Source organism: Corvus brachyrhynchos, unplaced genomic scaffold (genome assembly GCF_000691975.1).
Source record: "Corvus brachyrhynchos isolate BGI_N302 unplaced genomic scaffold, ASM69197v1 scaffold101, whole genome shotgun sequence".
Classification (NCBI taxonomy): domain Eukaryota; kingdom Metazoa; phylum Chordata; class Aves; order Passeriformes; family Corvidae; genus Corvus; species Corvus brachyrhynchos.
Genome location: NW_008237239.1, coordinates 4,736,234 through 4,749,403, shown reverse-complemented (window position 1 = coordinate 4,749,403; position 13,170 = coordinate 4,736,234). Strand labels below are relative to the sequence as shown.

The following is a 13,170-nucleotide window of genomic DNA, read 5'->3' as shown; positions in this document are numbered from 1 at the left end:
GCCCCGGGCTGCCAGCCCCGACCCCTTCACACGGCCCAGAGTCAGCCTCAGGTCAAGAGCAGGAACGTGCGAGAGCAGCAGAGCCGTGGCCCGAGTTAGCCGCTTTTTTTCGGCTTTTCTCCCGTGTTATTTGCGGATGCCTGCGCGGGACACAGCCCCTCGCCTCACTTGTCAGCCCCAACACCCCTCATGGCCCCACCTGGGCCTCACCCACGGCGCCATTCAAGCTCCAGCCAAGGACCAGCCCTCCCTGGGCTCCCGCGCTGCCGGTACGTGCCCTTGTCTCGTCCCTTCCGATCCTGCCGTGTCCTTGGGGCTCCCAAGGCTCTCTGTAAGGGACGGGTGGAGTGGGATAGTCCTGTGGGGGGGGGATGGCAGCCCCTGCCCCTCGGTCAGACTGAGGCAATGGGGCTGCCGTGCCCAGCAGTTTCTGTGGCACGTGGATAGCAAATGTTTCAAATCCGTTTTATAGTGGGCCAAGATGATGTGTTGTGATTTAGCCAACATTAGCTCTGAATAAAACTGTGCTGGAATGGGAAATACTTAAGTCCTTCAGTATGTTCCTGTGCTCAGATAGCTATATAAGGTGCCTAGCCTGTTCTGAGTGATCTTGCGATATGCAGCCCAGTTTGAAAACTCTCAGATTTAGGCCTTCTCTCCAATAATGTGTCTGATGACTGAGTGTTGTGGAAAACGTATTTGTGGTGCTACGAGAGGCAGCACCAATAACACTCATGGTGAGGAACTACACAGTTTCTCACTCTCCTAGGTATGTTTTGTTCAGATGCTGTGCTTCTACAAGGTTCTTTCATATGGCTGTATAGAAGAACATCCTTTTACATGATACAGCTTCAGCAGGGCTTAACAGGAAGTCTGTAAGCGACTTATGTATGGCTGGGATTTCATCTTTACTGTAGATGATCCTAAAGGCTACAGGTTAAACGAAGAACATCCTTAAATCTGACCAGAATTGATAAATTTATAGAGGCAAACTTCCACTGTAACTGGGAGCCGTCCCATAGAACAGAAATATGATACAGGTAGTGCTAGATCTGAATGATACAGGTACTGTACAAAACCTCTGCATTGGAATGAAACAAGTTCTCTTCCTGCAGTAAGAACTACAGCCTGGTTATACGAAATGTCATAATTTGCAGATGGAAAAATGGCTCTTTTTGGGTTTTTTTGAGCAAAAGCTTGCAAAAAATGGAGATATTTGCAAGTGAAGAGCTGTCATTCTAACAATAAAAATGTGACTTTATTAAGTGAAATCAGGCAATAGATCTGATTCTTCCAAGAGACTGGAATAGTTTAATTTTTAATGTGTAAACCTCTCCATCATTTGGCAAAAAGGTTGGGCCTTCACAGCAGAAAATAACAGCTAAAAATTGTCTGAAAATACAATAGACTGTCAACATGGCTGAGCATTCCCTGTTCAGTTTCTTAGTACAGCAGTTATTGTTGGACTTAACTTTAACATCACTTTGGACTACACACAGCATGCAAGTTCTAAGGAGCACTGGTTTTTCATCTTGCCCTACAGCACCGTGATACACATTTGCTAACACACCCAGATAATCTTTCTATGTCACTGCTGGCAATTGTCAAACTTAAATTGGAACCTTACACTTTGAAGGAAAACAATGAAACTGTAATGTCAAACTTCTGTTTCGTGTAACCAATACCTCAAACTCAGATAAACTCAGTGTCTGCTTCAGGACTTGTAGCAGAAGTGGCTGTAGCTATGTAATTCCTTGTGTCCATACATCAGGCTGTCATATCTCTGCTTAGGGGCTGGCAGCTTTTGCAATTGTTGCTTGCTCAAATTTTCTCTAGTAAGTAACAAAACTTTCTTACTGCACCATGGCTCTTCATGGCAACCTGGGTAGCTTTGCTGGTGAACTGCTGGGGGATAGGTGCCCTCAAGTGCAGAAGCTGTAATTCTTCCAAACCCACCTACCTGGAACATGGTTCTTAGTCACAGCATGATGCTTAATGGGGTATTAGATAGCAAATTACTAAATCCAGGGAGACTAAACTCAGTCTCCTGCTATCAGGGGTGATAACATTCTACAGCAGAGTGAAACTGAAGTACCAGTTCTGACATGGAAGGGTATAAGAGAATGTAATCTTTCCCTTTATGCTTAATAAACATGCCAGCACCGAACAAACTATTTAGAAAGGCTGCAAAATCCCATGCCCACATGCTGAAATACAGTGTTTAATCACAGCCTTTGTTCAGAGAAGAGACAGAAGATCATCATGAAGCTTATTCTAGCAATGTGTTCCTCTACATTTTTAAATGATTGAGGAGTAATTTTCTTAGATCCAGATACACTGAGGCCAGACTAAAAATCAGCAGTTACACATGACAACATATTAACTAACCTGAGTACTGATCTCAGGGGTAGTCCTGCACCTCAGTTTCTGGCAGCTTCCCTGATTGAAAGGACACTGCAGAAATTTTATTTCATCAGCTATGTGAGTTTCATTTCCTGTCCTGATAAACACACGCTACAAAGTCCAAAAGCACTTTAAGTTATCAAATTGCACTTGATTACTTAAGCCTAAATAATATATCAACCTTTCATCATCCTAAGAAAAATTTTAAGGCATTTCACTGCTGATTTTTTTTCTCAAAAAACAAAACCCCAGCAAAACCCAAAACTATTTTTTGCCATTCAGTGCTAATTCCATTTAATAATTGAATTTCTGTACTGTTATTCTTTATTTTCTATGCATTTCTTGATAGTCAACTACATGTAGACTGAAATTTCAAATGAAAGCTGATATATAGAGTATTACATTACTACATCTATCTAAATAGATTTCACAGAAGGAATTAAGAGCCTCCAGGAGTTCTGTTAATCCTATTCACATTAAGTTTGCACTTACAGAAATAAGTTGAAACTCTGATAAATATAGTTGCACTTCTGGGGAATATGTAACACAAAGCTAGGCTTTTGCTTGTTTATGAACTGCCAAAATATCTGTGATGCCATGTACAGTGCAAGTTCTACAGACAGGGTCCTTTTGAGTTATGTGATTAAACCACCATTTCTTTGAAGGCCATGGCTAATGTAAGCATGAGCAATTTATACTTACAGCAAGAAATCTGGCTTGGAACTGATACAGTGTGACATCAACCAATGGCCCAAATTTGCAAACTCAGTGAATAATTGTAGGATGAGCTTCTTTACCATGAAGTACACTGGCTCTTCCTGCAATCATTCACTACATGGTCTGTGCTCACATAGTACTTTGACCTATGACATCCTCACTGAAATAGGCAAATAAGGCAGGCTAGTATTTTTTGTGAGTCACCATTCTTTCAGTGCCTTTTTTTTAACTATTAACATTTAGTTGATTTTCTGATCCTCACCCAGGAGAAAGTATCCTGATGACTGTTCTAAAATGCAGGTCCTGTGCTTCTCCTGCCCCAGGCAGAGACTGCTTTCTTTTAAGGATTCAGGAATACTTAGCTCTGAAAGCAGTCTTTGAATTTTTCCTGATGTGGGCTGATGAGGAAAGACCAGTCCAGAAAAGCTGTCTGAATCCTTCCTTGGGGTCAGGCAGCCTTTGGACTCTAGAAACTCTTGCAATATTTTCTTTTTAGCTTTGTACAAAGACCTTTCACCTGACTAAGACAGCTGGCGACAAATCTAGCATCCCCCTGAGTTTTCTTAGCTGCGGATAAGATAGATATATCTTACTTTTATATTTACTGGGCTTTCAACAACTCCAGAATAGCAAACAAAGGCCACTATTACTATTACTATTACTATTACTATTACTTACTACTACCATCCTGAGTCTATTGGGACCCTACCTCTATTTTATTTCATCTGTGTATAAAGAACCAAACAGAAACATATCTCATTGTGAATAAAAAAGTAATACATAATGTCAATCCCCAGAATTTATGACTTAATTACTACTTACAAAGTATTCTGACTTCACAAGACATATAGGGATGTTTGAGATTTTAGCAGGTGTTAAATTCAAATTTACTCGATTGCAATTGACTGTTTTGGATCTTACTCTGACATTATTATTAATCCTGACTAGTTGGCTTCTTTAACTTTTCCATTAGTTTCTGATATCCTACATGAAGGTGAGAGTATCTGCTCCTCAGCAAGTGTGAACATTACATACTCAAATCCATAAACAGGTCATATTCAAATGCAGTGCATGCTGTGGGTAGTTCTACCCAGTCAGTATTTTTCACTTTTACATTGTTAAATGTGTAACATATTCCAAAAGAGAATGAATGAAAATTTGTAGAGCAACAAGTGAGAAGATTGTGATAAGTTTAAGCTGGTAAAAGCTTCAGAAAATAAAGTTTTAAAATAGATTTGTTTTCATTTGATATCTCTTTAAAAAAAAACAAATCTGCAGCCAAAAGGAAAGAAAAAAAGAAAACTTAAAAGCTGTAGCTTGGTGGTGGGTTTTTGTTATTATCTCTAGGGTAAATGTGGCCTAAACCACTGACAGACTGGGACAGTATTTTTTATCATATCCTCCTCCTGAATTCTGCTAACTGCAAATCTCTACATTTGGCAGAAAGGAAAATGATTGCTCCTTTATATTAACTGAAGAGACAAGAGTTTAAGGAAAAATTTAGAATGAAGTGAAAAGATACAGTAAATAATTGCAAACATGCTGCCTGGTAACTCATACCCAGTTGTGCAAGGCATTGCTCATCATGACAAAGTCAAAATGAATTTCATACAAACCACATTTATACTTTTTTACTGTTTACTTATTACTGTTTAATTATTTGAGTAATTTAAAATTTTAGTCCCAGAGGTCTGCTAATGCACCTGTCTTATTTGAAAGACAGCTCAATATTCACTTGTTTAGACAAGTAGGAATAATAGTAAAATATCTTTTTGAGCAAATACATACTTCTCAGCTGTGAATAGATAGGGAACAAAGTTAACTGTTCTGAAAATCTAATTGCATCTTTATCACAATTGCCTCCCCTTCCTTCTGCATTTACAATCTGTCATATCCTTAGGTGGCTTTTTTTTTACCCTCTCCCACAGGTATTCATGTCCTGTGGAGCAATCTGAAATACCTGCCTTTGCTACCTTGATTAGAAGAACCTGAAATCATGGATGGATAGAAGAGAGCTGTATTCAGGAAAGGTTTGGAAATCTTTTGTTTAATATTGTTACTGTCCTCTCAACTGAAAAGAGAGATGTTGTTACCCAGTTCTGTTAAAAAAGTAGGGTCTGATCTAAACAAGCTTTTGAAATTGAAAAGCTTAAAATTCTTAGCATTGTGTATAATCTGGTCCCTAAACTTTGGATGTGGATGGATTTCGAAGTGAGTTGTTATTGTTTTGGAATGCTGTGCAATTTTGTTGATCTTGTCCAGTTAAAAAAAATAATCTGGATATGCCAGAAGGTATGAAACTGTCTGACCTCAAAGCTTCCAAGATGCAAAGGGTACAAACATTAAGGTGAAAGCAATGCTTTCTACAAATGTGTGAAAATCAGTTCATGAGCCAAAGGCTCTACGTAGTAAATTTTTAGCATATATGTATTTCCAGAAGGCTGTGTGTACATAGTAATACATCCAGCACCAGGAGAAGTTGGTCAGAATTTTCATAAAAAAGTTCTGCATCTTTTGTGTCCATACTAGTAAACATAGCTTGGTTGAAGAATATAATCCAGGCTGAGGTTGGAGGTGAAGACCATCTCTTAAACTGTTCCCAGTATAGCATGTTGAATGCTTATAAAATTTCTCACTTTAATAATAAATGGAATTTTAGGGCAAATCGTAACTTAAAAATTTTAGCACTGAAAGGTATATGAAAGACAGTCATTTTTAACACTGTTACTCTAGACTAAAGTACTCCCCAGTGTATGGGTAGAAAGATCTGGTCTCACATATTTACAATAGAGTCTATTGGAAATATAACATGTTCACAGTTTCAATTGTTAAATTATTTAAATTATTTAAAGCTATAGCATGGCTTATAGCTGACTACAAAATTGTATACAACTGAGATAGCAAACATATGGCAGTCTTTTCCTTACTTTAATGCATTTTGATTTTCCTCTCTGAGTAAACTTCGTCTCTTCTTTCTCTTTGAATAGACTGAGTTTTCAATGATTCCTGCAATCATTCTCATGAAAAACTGGAGAGAAGCTGGAATTGTATATGCAGCATATACAGCTTGCTTTTCTTATAATCAGGCTTTATTTCATGTGTCCATGTCCTTATGGTCATGACAGGCATACTGTTGTGGCAAGCTTTCTGAGTGCAGCTTTTCAATGGATCTCCCTTTTGTGCTCTTAATTCCTGTAGATTCAATTCTCAGTGAAATCCTACAGTAATTGTTACATTTGGAAGCTGAGTTATTTTCCCATTGTTTGAAAGTAGTCAGAAATTACGGGAGGTCACAAAACTTTACAGATTTCAGTAGCAAATACTTATGGCAAAAACAGCTTTCTGTAGTAAACAGACACAGTAACTAGCAATGTAGCAGGGAAATTCAGATGTGAGTTGAGTTCATCATCCTGAGGGGTTTTTTGAGACTAAAGATTATTCTTTCCAGAGCTAATTTCTGTATCAAGACAGTGGTTAAAAACTGTAGTTCATATCTATTGTCTGATCTCAAATTTGTGGCTTAAAATTTCTGACTTGAAATTTCAGACCTGATCATAACAGACCACAAAGCTGCTTTAACAACAAGTCTGAGAAATGCAAATGGGGGAATTACGCACAGAAAGCTGTGCATGAGGATTTCCTGGGTGTGCCAACAAAATTAACAGCCTAGAGGTCATTGTAGCAGCCTAGACTAAAGGAATCCCCCATGTATCAGTAGTGATGAGAACCAAAAGGAGTCCATTAGGTGTCTACTTCCTCCTTGCTTTCTGTTCCGTCCATATCCTGCTTAGGTTTCAGCCTGCACAGTTAATTAGACACACGGGAATGAATAAAACAATATCCCATTGAGAAACGGAATATTCCAAATATGGGCTTATATAAAGTGTGAATGGAGATGGACAGAAATAGCATTCCCCCATATGTTAAGTAAGGTAATGAAATAATTACATAAATGAATGTGGAATGGTGTAACAGGTGTGCTTACAGCCCTGAATACAAGCCAGACAGTGAGCGATGCTGACAGGGAAGGAGTAGAATTTATGTGAGGCCCTATGGATGTTAACAACAGTTGTGATAAATACTGAAGTACAGAAAAGATGAACTGAATATTGGATCTCTTTGCTACAGCTAATTACAGGCTCAGGTGGAAGTCAGCAGCAAGTTTCTCCTTGTAATAGTCCGCCTACTTCAAGCCAAATAAATAAGGAATGAGATGCTTGGGGGGGAGAAAACAAAACCTGTGCTTTCCTGCTTGAAGTACAAGATTGTAAGAAAAAGGTTTTTTTTCTTGACTGAATGATAATGTAATGTAAGATTGTTACCTACCTTAAGTTCTCTAAAGAAGATGCTACTCCTAGCCCACTCAACAATGGAGAAGAGCGTTTGGTCAGCCATTTTACACATAAGCCCGAATGTGTTGAGCTTCTCGTGTTTGCTTCTGTTGGCTTGCTCTTGCTGCAGATATGCCATGATTTTAGCTTGGACTTGCGGCTCATCTGGCTCACATTTCAGGAGTTCCAATATCAGATGTGGGATACTTGCTGGTGAGCTTGTTTGATAACTATCCATGTATGAGTAGCCCATTATTGACTCTGGTGAGCTAGTGTAAGGGTCAGGGTACTCGGACTTGATAGCACGGCTTGGAAAATGGCCATAGGTTTGGTAGCCTTGCAAACTGCCATGGGGAGGCATTGTCATGCTGATCGGAGAGGTCACAAAGGGACTCCTGTCATAGTCTGTAGGAGGCAAGGCAGTATGGTTCAGAGGTAGGCCTTTAGAAGCTGAATGGATGTTCTGAATTGCAGAGGATATTGTCAGGTCAGTTGGCATTGCTTGGATCACCTGAGTCATGGCTTCCAGTTTCAGTCCATTTGCTCGGATAAGGGCTTTCTTCTGCTGCTTCAATGCCCTGTCTCTCTTGTACATTGGTCCAAACTTGTTTCGACCACCACGCATTCGGTCAGCTCGCACAGCTGTCAGGGGAGAGGAGGTCGTAAATCATTATTAACACTTGGAATCAACATTCTTTAATCAAACATGTATTAGGAAAGAGCAGAAATGTAAAAACGTAACTCTTCTTTTTTTTTTTCCAAATTCAGAGTTGCACTTTTATTCCTAAAGAAAAGGATTTATTTTGACTTAACAAATGTCACTTTTTTCTGGTGATTTAAATGTCACATGCATATATTACTAACAAAGAAGGACTTCTCTGTACGTTGATTAGGACACAGGGACAAACACAATGGATGGCTACAGGAATTTCACACCTGCTGTGGGATCATGTGGAAATCTCAATGTACATTTGGGTTTATATCAAGCTACTATGTCATTAAGAAACAAGGGCTGAAGTCCAGAATTTGTCTGAGACGTATCCAGCAGACCACATTGTCTCATTATAATCATTCCATTACTGCCTTCCACCGCAGCAAAACATCTGAAATGTAAATTGTGAAATGTTCAGTAGTCACAAAGGAGAATACATTTCTCTTGGCAAAAAGGGAGCATTTCCTTTTGATGATTCTGTTCAGGTTGGTGTAAAACTTTGAGATTTCTAGTAAGCTGAACAGCTCTATGGAAATGTTTAGCTGCAGTTGGAATGTGCAGAGAGAAAGCTGTCAGCTTGCTGCCTTCCACATGGAAGATAGAAGTGAAACAGAAACTATTGACACTGTTCTGGCTTATAATATCTCTGGAATTAGAAATAATTAAAACAAATCCTACTCAACAGCTGCCTTGGGAGTCATACTGGTGGTCTCTGTCACAGCAGTGTCTGTCACCATGGGATATATGTAATGGACTAGTGAGGAGCTTTCACCAAGCCCACCTTGCCCAATGGCAATTTGATTGAAAGAGGAACCTTTGACAGCCTGGTGACATGTTGAGACTGCTGAGATAGCTGGAGGTTAAGTTCTTGAGCTTTTTATCTTAGGGATTAGTAGGACATTAAAAATTTATTATGAATGCTAGATACGCATCATATTGTACCTTATTGTAAGGACTTTAACGTTTAATGATTTTTTTTGGTCCATGGTAATTTATGAAGTAGACTTTTAAGGCTATATATATCACTATCAGGGAAATACACATATAATGTCACAAGTATTTACAATTAGGAGAGCACATGTTCTCCAAATTTTCTAAACAAGGGAAAAGAAGTTGTATGGATGTGTATATAAGGAAGCTAAAGTACATTTTCTGCAGTACCTTTAAAACTCCAGGTTCTTTGCTTGAATTTGTAGGAAAAATGAGCTGCCAGTATTGCTGCTGAATGTTGACTTTAAACAAAATGCACAAAATTAATTACATCACTAGTAAATGTAATTAATTTTAAATCTCTATACACAGTATCCTCACAGGTACTTTGCAATTAAAAACTGTGAGCCAAATTGGATTACCAAGTGCTTTTGTATAACTCCTACTTAAATTTAAGGTGAACTTTATGTAATCACGGAAGACTAAATTTGGTCTTGTATTGTCAGCAAGTGAGAGGAGTTAAAAGTAGGAGTAGACAAATGTATTTTATGCTTCTTCTTAATGCCAACAATGACAAAAGGATTCCACATGTCCTGTAATTGTACTATTTGAATTTAGAAGCACATGCGGTGATTCAGGATGTTTGGTGCCGTGTGTCAGTGCTAGCTCTGTCTTGTGGGCAAATACAACAGTATGGAATCAATCAAACTGCAGGAGGCTGATTTTTCTGTTTGTTTCAGTTATATCAACAGCTTTCCTTTGCCAGAGCCTGGTGTCTGGGTCTTATCCTTTCTGGTTCCCTTCATGGCTTATGGTTTTCCTCCTTGGCCTGATTTTTCCCGGTTAAGCATCTAGGGTGAATGTCATTTCAGTACAATTGTAACAAGAAGGAATTTAGGAGCTTGTCCTTGGTCAAGGGAAAATGTCATCTGCTGTGAAATCTGAATTTTAATATTTTATATATCAAAGTTAGAATGAACTATGTATGATTCACTAATTCAAGTTGATGGTATTTTTGCATTCAGTTATCTCAAAGGGCATTGTACACTTTTCATTGTTCTCTGTAGATGAGAAAGTGAAATGAAGTCAAAAAGTGTAGTTCAAAATGCCTTATTCTCTTTCAGTTGCAATAGCCTTGCAGGTGTATCATCACAAAAATATAGGACACAACTTTAGAGATTATTTGGTTCCTTAATCTCAAAGGCAAGTCAGTGTGAGAAAAAACCTTATTTCATCTGTTTCTTTTGTTCTGCCTTGTTGTCAGAAGAATATATGTAAAAACCCCCAAACAACCCAACCCTAGATAAAATACAAATAAAATCAGATCTCTCTTCATACCAAATGTAATAATTATTTTTTCTAATCTGGACACTTGTTACATATTTTATGTTTGATCTAAATTAAGTCTTTTTAAAAAGATGCAAAGTTATTCAATCTACATCCATGAAGTCACAAACTAAAAGCCTGAAATATCAAACTATATACTTATATGACAAAATGGATTATGGTTTTGACTGGTTGCTAAATGGTAGTGATCTACCATTTACTTATTAGATTTTTTTTTTATAAAGCAACAAATTCACTGAGCATACAAAGTAACCTTTTATTATAATTTCAAAGCCATAAATATATAACTTTTATATAAATATAAAATACAATGCAGTAACATCTTATCCTATTATTTTATAATATAGTTGAAGATACCAGCAAGACTATAGCTCTTACCTTCCAATTTCATTCCAACACTTAGACATTTTTGAAATCGACAGTAAGGACATCGTTTTCGCTGTGTTTTGTCAATCTGGCAATTCTGATTTTCTATACATGTGTACCTTTTGTTATTCTGGACTGTTCTCTTAAAGAATCCCTGTATGACAGACACAAAAATTAGCCTGTTTTGCTTGAATGTGTGTTTCAGCATTTTATGGAAATCACTGTAATACAATTTTCAGATGTCATTCGAGCACTTACAAAGTTACATAGTTTATTTTAAATTAGTCAGCTGAGCCCAGGAGAAAGCCACCAGAATCCAGAGGAAGTTTTCTTGTGTTAGTGCTGTGTTTTATAGACTTAATGCCAAAGCTTGGTAAGACTTTAAGAAGGCTGTAGCCTTCTGTGCTTCTAACACTGCTGGCGAAATAGTGACACTGACCGGTTCCTATCGTATCCTTTAATCATTGCAGAATTATTAAAGTCTTCCTTTTAAAGTAGTTTTACATGAAATAAGTAGGAACACTGTTGCAAAGATAAGAGAAGTACAGAGTACCTCTGGCTATTCTACATCCCAGTGGGGCATGTTGGAGGCACAGTAAGTGCTTGTCATTCACTTCTCATTGATTATTTTTTTAGTGAAAATATAGTGGGCTAAGTTAATTTTTCCATGCAACTAAATGTTTTAAATTGCATTGTTCTAGCAAAGGAGTTTTGCTTACAGTGCACTGCTTAAATAACTGTAAAAAACCTTTAAAAATTTTTACATGAAAAATCTGACCTGTCATAAATTCACCATTATTTAAACCTTATAGAAAAATAGACCGACACAGGTATGTTCACTTTTCTATATGTTAAATGGTTACTGGACTTTGTGTGTCAAGTGAGCTCTGACAGTTACAGTTTGCATGAAAAAAGTGCATGGTCATTATAATCACAGAAATTTACATTGCAATATTGAAGGATGAAAATAAAAATCTTAAGAAAGCTGCATTAGATTTTGGAAAGCTGATCTGCATTGAGGATAATCTTCCTACTTTATCCTCCAGAAAAAGAAATACTCTGAAAATATACAAATCAACTAAAACCAGTATTTAGGACAGTTAGGAGTGAAAGTTGTTCTAGAACTACATCACAACAGCAAAATACTTAAAAGCAATGACAAAACTACAATGCAAACCAGTCCAAGTTGTTTCCATTTGTGCAGATGTCTCTCTCAAAGAGACTTTTAAGTCCTAAAGCTTTTTGGTGGTTAATTATTTTATGTGAATGTATTAAGAAACATATCAGAAATTACCCAAATTATTATAAATCTGGTTTATTTATCCTTTTTTTTTCTGTCTATATTTGAAACATTTTTGCTGTGCATGTGTTTTTATGGAGTAATTAGTACAGAACCTTGCAGCTTTCACAGGTGAGAAGTCCATAATGGTACCCAGACACTTTGTCTCCACAGACTGGACACAGCTCTTCAAGGTCTTCATCATAAGAGTAATTCACCATTTTAAACTGAGACACTGGGGGAAAGGAGAAATAGCACATTCAATTAGAATTTACATTACTAATTCAAATATTCTGCAACTTTTCTCATCTAGAGAAAAAGCTTACTTAAACAAGGACACCACTGAAAAGAGAGAGAAAAAAGTTTTATTTTAAAAAACAAATTGCATGGAGGCATGCAACTTTCCATCATCAGCAAGTCTGCATGGTACTTAACAAGTGTAACAAAACGCATCAGCTTCTAAGTTTTATGTTCTAAATATTTATACTTAAAGAGTGCCTTTAGCCTAGTCCTTACTTTATGGAATCACAAACTGAAAAAATTCATTTAAATCCGAAAAGGATCAGGAGCAAGCTTTAAAGAAGCAGAACGAAACTTGTATATTGTAAACTTGTATATTTCACTTGTATATTGAAAGTAATTATTTTCCCTTGAAGTTTTCTTTCAACATCAGCCCGTAAATTTTTACCTCGACTAAACCTGTATCTCACAGTGCACTTTTGCACTGCATGAAATCCAAGGTAGTTGCTCACAAAACCAGTTTAAAACGGCCTCTTTAAAGAAGCAGAACGAAACTTGTATATTGTAAACTTGTATATTTCACTTGTATATTGAAAGTAATTATTTTCCCTTGAAGTTTTCTTTCAACATCAGCCCGTAAATTTTTACCTCGACTAAACCTGTATCTCACAGTGCACTTTTGCACTGCATGAAATCCAAGGTAGTTGCTCACAAAACCAGTTTAAAACGGCCTCCCCCGCGCCTCCCAAGCCCGTCGTCTCGGGGTGACCACCACCCCTGCGGGCCGGGGCGAGCGCTGCGTGCCGGCACCCCCGGCTGCCGCCGCCCCGCGGGTCTCCGCGCCC

At 37.8% G+C, this 13,170-nt stretch overlaps 1 protein-coding gene across 2 annotated transcripts in view; it reads right to left on the bottom strand.

The window, feature by feature from the left end:
- Nucleotides 1-13,170, bottom strand: part of NR5A2 (nuclear receptor subfamily 5 group A member 2) — an 88,404-nt gene that overhangs the window by 62,754 nt on the left and 12,480 nt on the right. For both annotated transcript variants that reach the window (XM_008630216.2, XM_017729725.1), the window contains 3 exons: nucleotides 12,202-12,320; nucleotides 10,819-10,960; nucleotides 7,447-8,093 (listed from right to left, as the gene is read on the bottom strand). In XM_008630216.2, coding sequence (XP_008628438.1) covers nucleotides 7,447-8,093; nucleotides 10,819-10,960; nucleotides 12,202-12,320 — 908 coding nt within the window. The remainder of the gene's footprint in view (nucleotides 1-7,446; nucleotides 8,094-10,818; nucleotides 10,961-12,201; nucleotides 12,321-13,170) is intronic.